The 18,038-nt window shown below is 45.7% G+C and overlaps 1 protein-coding gene across 1 annotated transcript in view; it reads left to right on the forward strand.

Moving 5' to 3' along the window:
* Positions 1-516: 516 nt before the first annotated feature.
* Positions 517-18,038, forward strand: part of TIPARP (TCDD inducible poly(ADP-ribose) polymerase) — a 31,225-nt gene continuing 13,703 nt past the window's right edge. Inside the window, exons 1-2 of the mRNA XM_055128327.1 lie at positions 517-641; positions 1,197-2,030. Coding sequence (XP_054984302.1) covers positions 1,219-2,030 — 812 coding nt within the window. The 5' untranslated portion in view covers positions 517-641; positions 1,197-1,218. The remainder of the gene's footprint in view (positions 642-1,196; positions 2,031-18,038) is intronic.

Consider the following 18,038-nt stretch of genomic DNA (forward strand, 5'->3'; position numbering starts at 1 on the left):
TGTGCGCTCCCCGCACCCTCTCCGCAACCCCGCGCGCTCCCCGCGCCCACCCTCGGGCGGGAAGCGGCCGCCCCGGCGCAGGAACAAAGCAACGGCCCCGAAACGGCTGGTGTCGTCCACGCGCGCCGGGCCGGCTGCCCCCGGAACAGCGACCCTCCCGGGTCCCGGGGGAGCCCGGCCGCGCACCCCGCGTCCTCCCGGCCGCCCCCGGCCCTCCCGCCCGTGCTCCCCGGCGCCCCCACCGCGCCCCCCGGGGCGGCGCACGGAAGGACACGCCCCCTCGCGGGCGCGCGCACCCCGCCAGCCTGCCGCCGCGCAGGCGCAGGCGCGCGGGGCGGGGCCCGGCTCACGGCGCCCAATGAGCGCCGGCCCTCGGCGCGCCCTGCCCCCGCAGGCCCCGCCCCGGCCCCGCCCCCGGGCCGCTGAGGGACGCGACCGGAAGCCGGCGGCGGCAGAGCTGGCGGTGACAGGCGGCTCGGGCGCGTCGGAGCGCGGCGCGGCGGCTCCTCTGTACGCGGGCGGCGGGCGGGCAGCCGGAGCGCGGCCCGCGGGACCCCCGGGGCCCCCGGCCCGCGCGCCGCAGACCCCGCCGCGCGGCCCGGAGCGCGGCGCGACCGTCCGGCCCCTCGGCCGCGCCTCAGGTAGGGGCTGCGGCGGCCGGGCCCACCGGCCGCGCCCTCCGCGCCGGGCCGGCAGGTGCGGGAGCCGCGGCGCGGGCGGCGCGGGCGGCCGTGGGAAAGTTGGCGCGCGGGCTCGCGCGTGGCGCCCGCGAGGAAACCCCCCTCGGCTCGCGCCGTCCGAGCCGCCCGGGGCCGTTCAGGCGCCGCCGCCGCCGCGTCGCCGCTCCCCTCAGGAGGCCAGGCGCGGGGTCGCGCGGCCGGGGGCGCCTGTTGCCACGCGGGGCGGGCGGAGGCGCGCGAGGACGGGCCCCCGAGACCCCGGCGCTCCCCCGCGAGCGGGCGTCTCGCGAGCGCGGCCTTCCTTCCCGGCTCCTCCGCGGAGAAAGTTCTGTCAGCCCGGCGGCCGGGAGGGGAGTGACGCGCGCGGGCGGGCGCGGGGCCCCTCAGCCCGCAGCCCCGGACGGTGGCCCCGTGAGGGGCTCGGCCCGCCGGGCGCGAGGGGGCGAGACGGGGCGGGGGCGCGGGCGGTGGGGTGTGCGGGCGCCCGCGAGTGACCGTCCCCTCCTCTCCGAGCAGGGCGTCCGGACCCCGCGGCGTCATGGACGTGGCCCCGGCCGAGCCCGCGCCCGAGCGCGCCGGGCAGCCCCGCGCCCCGCCGGGCGGCTTCCCCTGCGCCGTGCGGCTCTCCGAGAAGGTGGCGCCGCTCAAGACGTGCTTCAAGAAGAAGGAGCAGAAGCGGCTGGGCCCCGGCGCCCTGCGCTCCCTCAGGCCCATCCTGAACTCGCTGCTGGAGGCCGGCTCGCTGGACGGCGTGTTCCGGGCGCGCGGCCAGGGCCCGGGCGACGGCGGCCTGCGCGGCGCCCTGGGGAAGAAGCCCCCGGGGCTGGGCGCGCCGTGCCCGCCCGAGCTGCTGCCCGCCGGGCCGGGCGCGCCCCCCGCCGCCGACCCCGCCGACCCCGCCGTGCACTTCCCGACGGACCTCCCGCACCCCGTGCCCGGCGACGTGCCCGCCAGCCCCGACTGCGCCGACGGGGTCGCGGACTACGGCCCCGGGGCGTTCCAGGACGACAGCTGCACGATCCAGTACGTCCTGGAGACGAGCGGCAGGCTGAGCACCGAGCTCTTCGCCGACAAGAGCGAGGAGGCCTCCCTGGACCTGGTGTTCGAGCTGGTGAACCAGCTGCAGTACCACACCCACCAGGAGGACGGCGTGGAGGTCTGCACGGACTTCCTGCAGGGCACCTGCGCCTACGGCCGGGACTGCCCCAAGCACCACACCGTGCTGCCCTACCACTGGCAGATCCGGAGGGCGGCCTCCCAGAAGTGGCAGAGCATCTCCAATGACTCCCAGGAGCACTTGGAGAGGTTCTACTGCAACCCAGAGAACGACAGGATGAGGATGAAGTACGGGTATGTATCCACCGCTACGCCGGGTTCATTCATTCATTCCCCTACTGGGCTGCGGGCCACACTTGGCGATGCTCAGGGTTGCTCCTGGCGCTGTGCAGGGAACCATCGGGGCGGGGGGGGGGGGGGGAGGGTGCAGGGGGTGGAACCCTGGTCTGCCGTGTGCGAGGCAGATGCCCTCCCTGCTGTGCTATTGCTCCGGCTCCCTTATCGCTACTTTCCTGCCATTCTGAGTCCTAAGGAGGTTAGAGCTCAGGGCGGTTTCTTTCAGTAGTAACCTGACAGGTTTTATTTTTTTCCCTACTGTTATTCTTTTCACTGTGTGCTATTCTGATTTTTCATGGTGATTGAATGCAGGCTGTTTACCTAGCCAGACAATGAGGGTTTTATGATTCGAACAATTCAGGTATCACTGCAATATGTGTGTGACTGAGAAGTTCCATATATGCTGAATATCGTGAGTCGGGTACTGTTTTAATCACAGAGCTTGCTTTTGAAAGAAAATCTTTGATGAATCTTTCTGTTACATAAATACCTTATTAATTTAAAATTTTGAATACTGAGTAGGTTTTTTTTAAGGAAGTTAATCATTTTTTAACTAAACAAATTCCAATTGATATTTTTTTCCATGGTCCTATTTTCATTTTGAATGTATAATTGATTTTTCACTGAATGATTTAGAAGTTCCTCCACAATTTCTGTATCTTGTCTAAACTTGTTAAGTCTTTAGTTTTTTTAGTTCTTTAGTTTCCTTAAAGATTTTTATGAATAAGTTTTAATGTGTTTATGTCATAGCTAAAATAAGTTGTTTCATAGTTCAGATTTTTTTTTAAACCCTAAAATCTTAATGGCCGTGAAGGGAAGATTTGTTAAAGGTGTATATTTAAGATGATTTACATAAATCAGTTATCTTTATATTTTTGTGTGCAGGACATGCATATTAATTAGTTCTTTTAGTATGCGTGTCCAAGCATGTTTTTTGGTAGGGAACTGGTATTATCACATTTAAGTTTTCGATTGAACTTTAAAATGAAGAAAATTACAGTTGCCACACATAAAGTTACTAGTGCAGAAAAGGCTATATTAAGAAATAGACATCTTTGTGCTTCTAACTTGTTTCTCTTATGTGGGGGGAGTTAAATTGTAGTTTTGATAGTCGTGTTTGGATTATGGATTAAAGATCATGGATTAAAGTTTCATGGGAGAGAAAAGCATGTCAGTCACGTGAGTGCATACAATCTGACCTGGGAGACCAAAGGCAACCTGACAACTTCACAGATAATGGATGGCCTTAGGTAGCAAGAGGCATGACCTGTGAGGAGGGTGTCCTGACCCAGAAGTTCAGAAGAGAAGAAAAACTTCCCTGAGAGTTTTCCTTCTGAACAACTGTGAACAACTCAGTGGTTCACAGATAAGTGGGTTTTCTACCCAAGAGTCTGGAGAGTTTATAAGCCTGTGGTGGTAGTAAATCACTTCTAAGTTGTCTAATTTGGTTAGTCTAGTCTTGGTAGAGCCTAACTGTGCCTGAACATTGTTGGCATTGCAGAAATGCAGTCTTTAAAATAAAAACAAAACCCCAAGAAGTCTCTTTCCCAGTTAGTATTAGATACGTGGTTTACTTTTCATATTTTAATCACATAGCACACAGATCAGTGTGTGTTATTAGTGACTTAATTAGGAGACTGGCACTTTGCATCTTATGTTTCAAAGGGATGTATGGAACGAGAAACTACAGAAGGCCCAAGTATAAAAGGCACTGTGATGAAAAAGCCCTTGGGATAAAAAGTCAGGTTAGATCAAGAATGCATTTTCTTTGTCGTTATTGTTTTTGGGCCACCCATGGCAGTGCTCTGAGGTTACTCCCTGTTCTGCACTCTGGAATCACTCCTGGTGGTGCTGGAGGGGGTGTGTGTGGGGGGGTGGGGACCACATGGGATGCTGGGGATTGAACCCAGTTGGCCTTGTGCAAGGCGAGCACCCGACCCGCTGTACTTTTGCTCTGGCCCTAAGGATTTTCTTAATTGTGAAAGTATTATTATTATTATTATTATTATTTTACTTTTTGAGCCATACCTGGCAGTGTTCAGGACTCTGCACTGTTCTGCACTCAGGAATTACTCCTGGCGGTGTACCAGGGACCATGTGGGATGCTGGAAATCAAACCTGGGTGGGCCACGTGTAAGGCAAGTGCCCTACCCGCTGAACTATTGCTCTGAACTCATAAAGTATTATCTTTATAATGCATTTAAACGTCTATCCTGTTTGGGAACCAATTTTTAGGTTCTGTAATAAAGCCAAGTAATTTATATATTTTTTTAAAGCACTAGAAAACAAACGTTTCCATTTATTTTTAAAAATCTCTTTAATATAAAAGTGTTGTTTAAAATCTGTTGCTCATGAGCTAGCAATACTAATTGGCATGTCAGGGGTAATTGATTTTATATACTCTCAAAGTCACTCTAATCCTTCCATCTCCAGATTGCAAAACTGCAGAACAGGGACCTCCCACTTTACTCAAGAAGCAGATTTTCAGTCGCTGAGTACTTCAGCATCTTGGTACATTAAGTTTCTGTCTGCTTGATTTGGTCAGGCATAAGCTAGCAGAATCATTGTTCAACATACTACTTTCTGTTCCCATGAGCAAGGCAAGGCCAGGCAAGCATTTTGATCCTAGGGACTCTGAGGTCAGCAGTATATTGGGTATTTTATTCTTTGGTAGTATTTCTGAGCTGAATAGACATGGAAATGTGGACCCCACAGCACATGTTTTTAGACTAGCTCAGGATGCTTGATTTCTAAATCAGTTTTCAATGAAGCAAACTGTTAGATACTTGAGAGAAAAAGTATGAGTGAATTATTATTCTTTTTACTGCTGCTACATTTTTAATGGTAGTAAGTGGTCTGCTCTGATAAAAATAACAGTAATTATTAAAGTTAGTTAATTACTAGTAAAATGAATTCTTGAAGTATAGGCAGAAATGCTACAAGATTGTAGATAACTAAGTGTTGAAAAGGAGGCTTTTGGGAAGCTGACCTGTGGTCATTGCAACCTGATTTTCCTTGTATTCCAAGGCGATGTTGTGTATCCAGGCAACAAGATGCAGATAACGGCATGTTGAGCCTTGCTGAGAGATTCACAAACAAGCTGGAGTAGCCCAGGTTCACATGGTTACCACACTATTTGGCTAAAGCTATTAATCTCTGTGGTCAGGCCTGTAAAGCTGGTCTATCTGTACAGATTGCACATAACCAGGAAGTGTGTGCTCAGCTGTGTATATGTCCCAAGTCAGACCCAGTGTTTTTGGATTCAAGAGTATTGAATGGCAGTTGTTTATTCATTTGTTTTGAGAAGTTTATGTGATTTGGTAAATCATTATTGTATATAGTATTCGTAATAGTTCATTGTTTGGAGCTTGGAGAAAATTCATAGTTCTTGGTCTCTAGAAGAGACAAAGGTTCATAGTTTGAAACTGTGCAGAGAAAATTTTTTATTTTATAAATGTATTGGATTTAACTTCTAACTTAATCCAAATTAGATGTACAGGATTGGTCTTTTTTAATTTTCTTTAAGTGTGTGGCCTTGACCTTATTCTTAAGAAAGGAAGTTGAGCTATATAAGTTCATAGGCTCTTTGTAACTCTTTAGAAAAGATGCTTAGAGAACTTAACAGACTTTTTGTGGTTGTGTGTGAGATATTGGAGATCAAAGCCAGCGCCTCACACATGTAAGATGCAAGCTTGAGAATTGCAGTAATAAATGCTTATGAAATTCATTATAAAATGAAATTATTTAAATCTTTTCCAATTTTGTTTTTATTCCAAGTTATGTAATCCACTTTGCTTTCTCACTCTGCTTTTGCACATCTGTAGATGTTTATTGCCATCATCATCCAGAAACTCGTTGTATGTATGAATTCCCACATTTAGATGCCATGACTTCTTTTGCACACAGGATGGTTTTTGGAGAAGTTCCAAATTCCAAACATGCTGTTAAGGAAACAACATCAAATGTTGTGTTTTCAATTAAGAAAACAGTCTCTGATGGCAACTCTGCAGTCATCTTTAGTAGAAAATGATTCTAAACGCAGGGTTAAGCATTTTTCAAAGAGCTCATTTTGTTGAATACTGTTGTCGATCATTTGCGTTGTGGAGGATATGCAGCTTGGACCATCGTTGAGTCTCACATTATGTTCATCTTTAAGTGTGTCAGGGTATTTTTCTAGTTGTCAGTCATAGGACACTTTGCAAACCTTATTTCGGGGTGATGTAGGTGAAACTATGACGACTAATTTTAATCCTGAATTTCCTGGGAAAAAGGAAATGAGGGTGAAGGGAAAAAGTTGCAAACTGCTTTTTATGGTTAATTTTTCTCAGAAGACTTTTTCTTTCCTCTTGAAATTAAAGCTTATTGGTGAGAAAATTTCACTTATATCTTAACCCTAGAGTGTTATCATGGTCGAAGTTTTGAGTGATTTTGATTGCGGATTGCTCAGATGTCTGTTTGGTTTTGGACCACACCTGGTAGTTCTCAGGGGTTACTCCTGGCCCTGAACTCAGTAATCACTTTTTTCGGTGCTTTCGGTGATTGAATTTGGGTCAGTGCTCCTGGGGATTGAATTTGGGTCCACTGCCTGCTAGGCAAAGACTCTACCCGCTATTTTCTATTTGATTTGCAGAGTAGATTACCTAAACTAGAACAAGCTCCTGACTGAACTCTACTGGAATAGTTAAATTAGCCAAGTTGGAGCCAGCCTGCACAGCTGTGATGTATGAACTAACTCATTATGTGTTATTGATAACACTGGAGAGAGGAGAACAGCTGAAACTTTCTATTCCTTGTGACTTTTTGGTATTTCTTGAATATACACAGCTGGATGAGTTTGAATTTATTTAAAAAATTCCTGCCTAAGAGAGAGCTCCAGAAGCAAGAACTGTTTGAAGTGACTTTCAAAATGTGTGCCTTGTGCTTTAGGATAAAGCAACTCAGTGAATTATTTTTTGTACCTCTTTATGCTGCTATTTACATATGAAATGAACCTAATTAGCTTCTGTCTGTACTAATCCGGAGAAGTTACTGAGTAGAGCTCTGGTGAGATTCACTAGGAATCATTTATTCCCTTCCTGGTTTTTAAATGGATTAGACTTTATGAAGCATCTGTCATCTGGCTCCAGGTTGGGGTCAGTCTGTTCCAGGTGTATTTATGGTCATGGAAGTGAACCTTGAAAAAAAGCAAAGGTGTGTATAACTTTTAAAGTAGGCGGTGGGAAGTGATAGTTTATAAGATTATCTGGCAAGCCCTAAAATTAATTGCGTGATACACTATGCATTTTCTCAGTGAGTTAACTCTGAGGCTTTTTTTTTTTTTCCTTTTTGGGTCACGCCCGGTGATGCACAGGGGTTATTCCGGGCTCATGCACTCAGCAATCACTCCTGGCGGTGCTCGGGAGACCGTATAGGATGGTGAGAATCGAACCCGGGTCAATACCGTGCAAGGCAAACGCCCTACCTCCTGTATTATCGCTCCAGTCCTAACTCTGAGGCTTTTTAAAATTATAAATAGGCAGGAAATAAGTAACTTGAACTTAAAATGTTGTTCTACACATGTGGACTTGCAAAAAAAATGCTACTTTGATTTGTTCCATTGTTTTCCTATTTTTCACACTAAAAATCCTAAATTTGCATTCTACCAAACAGCAAAGATAAATTGAAGATTCTCTTTTCCTCTCTGTCTTAGTGAACTTTAGTTTATACTGGGCTTGGGTCTGTCTGTCCCAAAGGGCACCACTGTCTGCAGCTCATACAAACATTGACTGCTCCAGGAGTGCATTATTATTCATTGTCTTGCAGCAGTGATTTTGACCATATCTAAATTAGGACCTGAGGTCTTCTTAGTTTAGGTCGACAACTTTTAATAAATGCAGTGCCTTTTTGGGAGTTGCAGTTTCCTTTTCGTAGAAGGAACATTTTAAATCCAGGTTTCTCTTACTATTTGGAAGTAGGGCATTCCTTTGGTAGTTTTTGTGTTGGGGTCTGGAAAGGCTATTACCATTAACTTATATCGAAACTTTTTTTTAAGAGTATGGACCTGAAAAATGATCTACCAAGTCATAGCAAATAGGAAGTTTCTACTTTTGAACAGCAGAAGAAATACAAACATGTGTATCACTCTTTAAAAAGTCGTGTATTTTGAGTTACAATTTGGTTTTTTAATATTTTGGCACAATATTAACACTGGTTCAAATTGGATGAACACTGGTTTGTTTTGCAGAAAACTCACTTTGTAAGGGTGCAGTAGATGGTTTTTTAAATTAAATCTGGGATTCCCAGGGTGAAGAGGATATTAGTGGTTTTAGATCTTTAGTAAACACCAGCGTACTAAGAATTGAGTCATTTTCTGTTTCATTCTGAAATTTTATTTGAAATTGTTAGGTGTTGGATTGAAATGTACACTCTGGTAAAGACTAACTGTACAAAGTAATAAAATACTTCTAAAACTAGCCATTATTAGGCACAAATTGTATTTTAGGTAAGAAGGGACAGGTTTAACAAAACTAGCTATAGTTTTTATGTATGTTATTTATGACAGTACTTTCTGGAGATCAGGAATTAAACTCCTCAAATTGGTCTTTATTAAATTTATCTCTGCAAGTGTTAAACCTAATCCAACTCGATTTCTAACATGTTAATGGAAAGCCTCAAATTTCTGGTACAGATTAATTCCTTGTAAAAAGGGGGAATTTGAAATTACATGGAGTGAGTTTTGAAGTATGTATTTTGAAGTCTTTAAAAATTAGGATTTTATGTAAAATAAATTGCAGTTAATGTAACTCGGTACTTGTAAAGATTTAATTTGATCTGTGCAAAAATTATTGTGTTCAGTCTGTGCTCAACCTAAGGAAGGTTTTAGGAGTTGGAGGATGTTAATAAGCTATTTGTGAAGCTTCCAATTTTCCTTTCTGACCTTGTCAGTTACTGTTGCTAAGACAAGCATAAAAAGGGAGTTAACTAAGCATTCCTATTTGCCGTGTACACACAAAATGTGTCTGTCTCCCCTATCTTTCTCTGCTCGGTGCTGTTTACTTACTGGCAACACCCACTTGACCAGCAAAGAACCTTTGCATGGGCATCATAATGAAAGGGTAAGCTTCTAGCAGAGCGAAGAATGCTAGAGTGACTGTTCCTTTTCACAGGCCACAGAAACCAGAGATTTGCCAGTGTGTCTGCCAGAGTATTGTGTGAGGAGTAAGAACCCGCCCCCTTCCTCTTCACCCCACCCCCCCAGACTAAGTGGTCTGAGAAGGAGCACAGGACATTTGTATTCTTTATGCACACGAATGCCCTTTGTTTGGGTGCTCTTGCTTCTGAGCATAAGGGAGAGGATTTGTGAATAATCTTAGGTTGCAACATAGCATTTCTCATATCAGTTAAAAAATTTCTTTAGGCCACATTTAAGGGAATTCCCTCCCTCCCTCCCTCCCTCCCTCCCTCCCTCCCTCCCTCCCTCCCTCCCTTCCTTCCTTCCTTCCTTCCTTCCTTCCTTCCTTCCTTCCTTCCTTCCTTCCTTCCTTCCTTCCTTCTCCTCCCTTCCTCCCTCTCTCCCCTCCCCTCCCTTCCTTTGGTTCCTCCCTATGAAGAGATTCGTAAACTGCCTGCTAATTTGAAAATGGAATCATAGACTTGAGGTGACCTTCTTTGCTCTGAATTTATCAGCACTGAACAGCCAGTGAAGAATGGTCAGGGCTCTGGGCTCCCAGGTGAACTCTGCTTACAGAGTTGCATGTGCTTTCAGAATCCTCCTGTACCCTGTGATTTGTTTCACTGCTCCTGCAGCTGATCAGGGTGAGAGAGGGCAAATGGCATAAAATACTCTAAATAATTTCCTGCTGCGGTTGGTCTTTGGTTTCTGACTGTCACCTAGCTTTGCTCTTTCATTTTCAGGCATTGAAAGAATAAAAGTAAGTGTTAGGTCTGCCTTCCAGTTTACTCATCGTAATGGATGATAGATAACTTTGACTGGGGTAGAGTATGCCAAGAAAGGAACTTGGCTGGCTTGCTTGGGGAAGTTTGGGTTGTACATCTAGGACCAGATATCAGAAGCATTGTGTACAGTGTTGTACAGCTAGTTGTCACTGTCACTGTCATCCCGTTGCTCATCGATTTGCTCGAGCGGGCACCAGTAACATCTCCATTGTGAGACTTGTTGTTACTGTTTTTGGCATATCGAATACGCCATGGGTAGCTTGCCAGGCTCTGCTGTGTGGGTGAGATACTCTCGGTAGCTTGCTGGGCTCTCTGAGAGAGGCGGAGGAATCAAACCCGGGTTGGCCGTGTGCAAGGTGCTGTCACTCTGGTCCTAAAGCTAGTTACTATAAAAAAAAATTCAGACTGTGCTAATTGACTATTAGAGAAACATGTCTTTGTTAGGGACTCCACCAGGCTGTTTTCACTTGAGGCGCCCCAGAGGGACCCAGCCTGGCAGCCGACCTCCACTACCCAACTGCCACCATGCGCCAGGCCACTTTCTGGACTGCGCAGCTGCAAAGCGACACATTATAAGACACTTCCTACCCATTTTCCATAATTACCACACCATATTTGATGGAGTTCAGACAGTAGGCAACAAATCATAGAAAGTAATATATACACACACATATATATATATATACATATATATATATTACTGGCAAGCTATCTGTGGCATATTCGATATGCCAAAAACAGTAACGATAGGTCTCATTCCCCTGACCCTGAAAGAGCCTCCATTCGTTGGGAATGACGAGTAAGGAGAGGCTGCTAAAATCTCAGACCTGGTAGGAATAGAGACGTTACTGGTGCCTGCTCGAGTAAATTGAACAATGGGATGACAGTGATACAGTGATACAGTCTTTGTTAGACACCCTCTCTGCAAGGAACAGTTATAGACATAAAACCATTGTTGAAAGATTTTGTAAAGGCCATAGTTCATAAAACTTACACTTAAAAAAATAAATCTTGGGGCTGGAGCGATAGCACAGCGGGTAGGGGCGTTTGCCTTGCACGCGGCCGACCCCGGTTCTAATCCCAGCATCCCATATGGTCCCCTGGGCACCGCCAGGGGTAATTCCTGAGTGAAGAGCCAGGAGTAACCCCTGTGCATCGCCGGGTGTGACCCAAAAACAAAACAAACAAACAAAAAAAATAAATCTTGCCATGTTTTCTATACGGAACTTTTCAGGAATGTGCTTTAATAACTGTTACGATTCTATGAAAGAGAATTTATGAATTCTCTTTGTATACATTTAAATGTTTAGTTCTTCAGGCTTAAGTATCTCAGGGTTCTCACAGTATGCTGCTTTTTTTTTTTTTTCCTTTTTGGGTCACACCCGGCAATGCACAGGGGTTACTCGTGTCTCTGCACTCAGGAATTACTCCTGGTGGTGCTCAGGGGACCATATGGGATGTTGGGAATTGAACCGGGGTCAGCTGTGTGCAAGATGAACGCCCTACCCGCTGTACTATCGCTCCAGCCCCCAGTTAGCTATTTTTAATCTGTTGATTTATCAATTAGTTTATAGATAATTTATCAATTGTAGATAAAGGCAAGGCTGAAAAGGAAAAACTTCTGAATAAAGGGAAATTTGTAATTTTAAAAGTTCTAAAATTAAGCTAATAGCTCTTATCTTTCTAGGAGTTACATTTTATACTTTAGGTGATATATTTTATACTTAACTTATAATTAGTATTTAATTGATGCGTAAATGAGTCATGAATGATTTAAGATTATTTGAAAACAATTTATTTTTAAGCAAGTTTTAGCACTCATATACAGTACTAATTGCATAATTCTCATATAGAAAAGTTTTTTCTTCTGTCTATAATTCATTTTAAAATTTATATATATTTCTTTTTCTTTTTTCTTTTTTTTTTTGCTTTTTGGGTCACACCCAGTGATGCACAGGGGGTTACTTGTGGCTCTGCACTCCAAAATTACTCCTGCTGGTGCTCGGGGGACTATATGGGATGCTGGGGATCGAACCTGGGTCGGCTGCATGCAAGGCAAACACCCTACCCGCTGTACTATCGCTCCAGCCCTATATTTTTCTTTTTAATTAAGGCACCCTGATTTACAAAGGTGTTTATAATAGTTTCAGACATACTGTGGTCAACTAATTGTATAATTCTCATTCAGAAAAGTTTGAGAAAAAAGTCGACCAGTGTCAACTTCTCTCTACCAGTACTTCCAACTTCTGCCCCCACTCCCTCCACCCCCTCCACCCCCTCCACCCCAGCCCACCGGCTTGACAGGCACATTTTAAAGTTTAGTTATTGTAGTTTGGATCTTCTGCTTCAGTGTTGCTGGCTCTGTTGTTTAGACAGACACACTTACCTCTTCACCAATGTGCCAGAGGTTCCTCCCCCTGCCTGATGTATCCAGCCCACCTCTTCTTACTTCCTCCTTGATTTCTTTTCCCCCTCTGTCCTTTTTACTCTGTAATTTGGTTCCAGGTAAATCTAGGTATCTCCCCCCTAACCCAGCCTCCCTATTGAAACCTTGCATTCCCTTGTCCTGTTATTCTGATATAATTCCGTGAAGTTTTTGATCCGCACACCTATTCACAAGCCCCAGCAGATTTCAGGAGTGTCTTTTTGTTACAATATATATATTTCTAAAACATTTTAAAATGTGCTATTATTGTTGTTGTTGTTTTGGGGGTCACACCCATTATTGTTCAGAGCTTACTCCTGGCTCTGTGCTCAGGGATCACTCCTGTTGGGATTGGGGGAACCAGATGAAGGGTTGAACCTAGGTTGTCTGCGTGCAAGGCAGGCATACACCCACTGCACTGTCTCTCTGGCCCACAGTGTTGGTTTTTCATCCTTAGTTCTGAAGTCACACTGGGCCATAAAGGTGCAATAAGCATTCTAGTTATAGCAAGCCCCTGTCTACTGCGACTGGGCTTATATTAATGAGGCAGCTTTTGGAAAGTACCAAAGGAAGCTTGCTATAGCTGAGGGAACCAGTCAGTCCCACTCTCCACCTAGGACAAGAGAAGAAATGGAGATTGAACTCTTCACTGATAGCGAGGCAAGCCATAGCCCCTGAAATAGAGCAGCCACAGCCTAGAGAGGTGTTACAGACGTTCAGACACTTGCCTTGCATGTAGCTAACCACAGTTCGATCCCCAGCACCAAGTATGGTTGGTTCCCTGAGCACAGCCAGGCTGGTCCAAAATTAAAATTTTTTTTTTTCTTTTTGGGTCATAGCTGGTGATGCTCAGTCTGGGCTTACTCCTGTCTGACTCTGCACTCAGGAATTACTCCTAGCAGTGCTCGGGGGAGCCATATGGGATGGCAGGGATTGAACCTGGGTCAGCCATGTGCAAGGCAAACCCTGCCTGCTCTGCAACCCCCCTTTTTAAATTAAAAAAATAAATCCTGGGGCTGGAGCGATAGCATAGCGGGTAGGGCGTTTGCCTTGCACGCGGCCGACCCAGGTTCGAATCCCAGCATCCCATATAGTCCCCTGAGCACCGCCAGGAGTAATTCCTGAGTGCAAAGCCAGGAGTAACCCCTGTGCATCGCCGGGTGTTACCCAAAAAGCAAAAAGAAAATAAATAAATTAAAAAAAAATAAATCCTCTGCAAAACACTAAACACTGAAAAACAGTACGGGGGGGGGGGGAGTAGAGAAGGGGGGTGGCTTCTAGGTAGGTAAACACACAAACAATGAAGCATGGAAGCTCCAGGCCCTAGCCCCACACCTGACCCTGTGCATCTCTTCCATTAGAAAAGTTTTATAAACATATTTCAGCCCTTTTTAGGTACTGTGAAATTCGGTCACCACAAAATTGAATTAATTAGTACTTGTGCTTTAAACACGTGGGACACATTTTTAATTGTCTCTTCAGAGAGAATAAACCAAGTAACCATGTCTTGGTTTTGGAGATGATTTCATGTGGCAGGATAGTTTTTCATCTTCATAAAAGGCTGTATTTGTACAATATAGGGTAATGTAATGCAGGATACATATGGGGTGCGGGGACTTCCAAGCAGTGCTGAGAGGGCTGGGGACTAACCCAGTTGTGTGGGCAAGATGGCTCAGTGCTCCTGCCCAGTGATGTGGTGCTATTTAGGCCTAAGGTGCTGGGTGATACCATGTGGAGGGCGGTGTGGAGGAGGTGGTGATAGTGTCTGTCTGGTGCCAGGCATCTAATTCCTGGCATGTGCTCCAGTCTTTTGAGTTATCTTCCCAGCCTGGGATGCACATATTTTAAAAATCTAGTAGGGGGTGGCTGGAGCGGTAGTACAGCGGGTAGGGTGTTTGCTTTTGTGCAGCCAACCCGGGTTGAATCCCTAGTATCCCATATGGTTCCTCAAGCACTGTCAGGAGTAATTCCTGAGTTCAGAGACAGTAGGAACCCCTGAGCATCGCCAGATGTGACCACCCCCACAAAAAATAATAAAATAAAAAATTAGTGGGCATTATCTCTGCCAGCTATTGCTATTCTTGTGGAAATTAAGTTTTACTTCCTCTTCAGATTATATTTGAAAATATGTTTCACTAAAGCTACCTTTAGCATTCTTGAACACATGCCTGTTAGTGGATCAAAGCTGGGCCACTAGAGTTTCTGGTGTCTTCAGGTTGCAGAATTTAAACCCAAGCCATGGGAAGGGAGTGATTATATATGATAAATAGAATTCTTATTTATGAAAGAATTTAGACTTAGCTACATCTTGTTAGATTGTTGTTTTGTGTTCTTTCCTGTGATCTAGTAGTTTCAAATGAAAGGGGAAACGTGTAAAATATCTGTATTTTAGGATCTTTTCTTTAGATCTATTGCAATTTGCTTTTAGAGTTCTGTGAGAATCATCTGTTAGTGTTGCTTGTTTAGTTTCCCACATACTTGGTGGAGAATATAGAATGAGAAAAAGTCAAAACAGGCTGTCTTTTCATGTAGGAAACCTAGCTGCCTTATTTCGTCCCTTTTTGCTCCTATCTTCTACCTTATTTTTACTTTACTGTGGTCACTTCTAGAATGGCATTAAGTCACAGATGAGATGTCTCAGACAATGTGCATCAGAAGAGGTTTAGCATACAGATAAAGGTGATTCCAGACAGCATCTTCTACTGACTTTCGCCAGTCTCATTCCCCTGTTCACAAGAGGTTCCAAAGGAACCAGTGGAGCAGCACACAAATCAGATTGTTGCTTCCTGTTATCACTCTCCCCAACACAAGACCCAGGGTTGTGATCAGTTTTGCCTTGGTGTTGTGATTTTGGTCGTGTAACTTGTGACCTCATGCCTGACTACTCTCAGAGCCCTTTCTCACTGATGACCACCCCCTTTCCCCACAATACATGACTTTCAGATACTACACTTGATCTTAACCAAAAGGCTGAGAAGTGATAATACATGACTTTCAGGATAGCATCGAGCACTTCTAGGAATCTCTGGGGTTTGCCCTTGTGCCCTGTGCTGTTTTCCAGGCCCTTCTTGCTAGGGATCCCAAACATGGGAATTGTCCTGATCTTATCAGTGCATCTGGCTGCACTGGGATTTGAACTCATGACCTTGTGTTTGCCAGGCAAGTGTTTAAAGCATTGAGCCATCTTTGGACCTGACAATGATTAAATACTTTACCCAAGAAGTCATTGTATCTTTTTTTTTTCTTTTTGGATCACACCCAGCAATGCACAGGGGTTCCTCCTGGCTCTGCACTCAGAATTACTCCTGGCAGTGCTCAGGGGACCATATGGGATGCTGGGAATCGAACCCGGGTCAACTGCATGCAAGGCAAATGCCCTATCCACTGTGCTATTGCTCCAGCCCCAGAAGTCATTGTATCTTAAAGTGGGAAATACTAGTCTATCCAAAGGTCTTTTTAGAACCAAATAAATTTGTTATCCAATTCTGATGTTTGTTTTAGAGTAACTTAGGCTGAGCAAGTCTGCATCAATTATCTCAGTATCGCTTTAGAGGTAATCAGGTTTCATTGAGACTCAACATTTGACTGATTTGATTCTTAGCCTGTCTGTAGCTATTGAGGGCTTATATGTATAATATTGTAAACACCTAGTTTTGATTGTGGGTATGTCTGTCTCTACAGCTCCTTTGATTTGCTCGAGTGGACACCAGTAATGTTTTCATTGTGAGACTTGTTGTTACTGTTTCTGGCATATCGAATACCTCTCGGGTAGCTTGCCAGGCTCTGCCTTGTGGGCGGGGTACTCTCGGTAGCTTGCCAGGCTCTCTGAGAGGGACAGAGGATTCGAACCTAGGTCGGCCACATGCAAGGCAAACACCCTGCCTGCTGTGCTATCGCTCCAGTCCCTACAGCTCTTTATGGACGCAAATGGAAGAACCCAGTTGTTAACAAAATCCAGAATTGTAGTATAAGATTAAATAATCTTAGCCTCTGATAAGTATTAGAAGGTAATTGCTCTCTATGTTAGCATTTGTAAATAATTTTTATTGGTTCCTCCTATGGTTTTGTGCAATTTATTTCAGTCAGAATTAGCAATGGTCTAACCAAAAACTAACCAAATAAATGACAGTTAATGTGTTCTAAAGTAGGAACTTAGTACATGATCCTCTGAAATTTAGAATCCACACTGTTTGCATGGAATACACTGGTACCATGTATGCCATGACTTGGATTCTCATCACCTTGTAACATTTCAGGGGACATAGAAGCTGCTAGATGTTCTGGCATTGCTAAATGGATTCCTAAAACATCAAAGCCAGCTAGATTTTGTGTGCCTGTTAAATTTCTTGACCAGCACACATACCCCATCTGTCATGCCTGTTCAGTCTCACAGAAGAGTCTAAATATTCTCCATACGGTAATTGATCTTTATCCCTCTTGGGTTAGGACCCAAGCCTGGGGACACATTCTGTTTTACATCACAGTAATAAGATATAAGGACCTATTCAGTGTTTCTAGTTAATTAAGGCAGGTGTTAATTAGTTTGAGGTCATGAGTTTATCCTTGTAGAAACCAGTTAATTCTTATAGGCTGGAAACCAAAGTTCCAAAGTCTGACCTGTCAGGTTAAACGTGTACAGTGTATGGTCCAGAAACTTTTGACTTGACCTTTGCTACAGTCTGAACTACATACTTTATTTATGTCATCTTCCCTTTTACAGCTGCTCCACCTCCTGTGATCACTGCCTCAGTCTGTCACCCAGATCAGAAACATGGGACACGTCCCCAGCTTTTTCCACCCCTCCCCTTGACTCTCCATGTGATCATCTTCCAGCTGTTAGAGTCTGACTCTGGATACCCTCACCACATTCCTCTGGAGCTGCTGCCTCAGTTCCCTACACCCTTTGTGTGCAGTTCTGGTAGCTGTAATTGACTAAGCTTAGAGTAAATAGCAAACGATGCCGATCTCTACCCTTCCCTCACCTTCTCTGCCTTCTTGTACACAGCAGTCCTCCATCCACTCCTGTTGAAATGACCTCTATAAAATGCAAGTCTGAACCCTGGTGAAAATCTGGTGGTTCCTGCTGCCCACTCTCACCTCTTCACCCAGCAAACAAAGCTCTTCATTATCTGCCCCAGCCAACTTCTCCTGCCCTGTCTTATCTCTCACACACGCACACCCTGACCTCCCACATGAACTGCATGTGCTTGTGCTCTTGGGTCGCTCATGCTCTGACACACGTCACTCGGATTTCAGCCTCCCATTGTTCGTTTGGGAGCTCGCCAGAGTGGACTCTCATTCCATCCACTCTGGGATCCCTCCCGGTCCCGCCTTTCCTGCCTGTCTCCCTGGACTTGGGCCTTCTGCCTCTGAGCAGCAGGCAGCTCTATGACACATTTCACACTGTTGCCACAGCTGCTTCCCCTCTGCCATTTCGTCTGTTTCGTCTTCTCTCCAACACCTAGCCCCAGTGTGGCTGGCTACTTGCAGTTATTTTATTTGGGGCGTGGAAAGATAACTCAACAGACTGCACAGTGTGTGCTTTGCAAGCAGGAGGCCTGGATTTGATTCCCAACAGTGTAGTCCCTTTAGCACCTCACCAGGAA

Source organism: Sorex araneus, chromosome 2, assembly GCF_027595985.1.
Source record: "Sorex araneus isolate mSorAra2 chromosome 2, mSorAra2.pri, whole genome shotgun sequence".
In the NCBI taxonomy this organism is placed as follows: domain Eukaryota; kingdom Metazoa; phylum Chordata; class Mammalia; order Eulipotyphla; family Soricidae; genus Sorex; species Sorex araneus.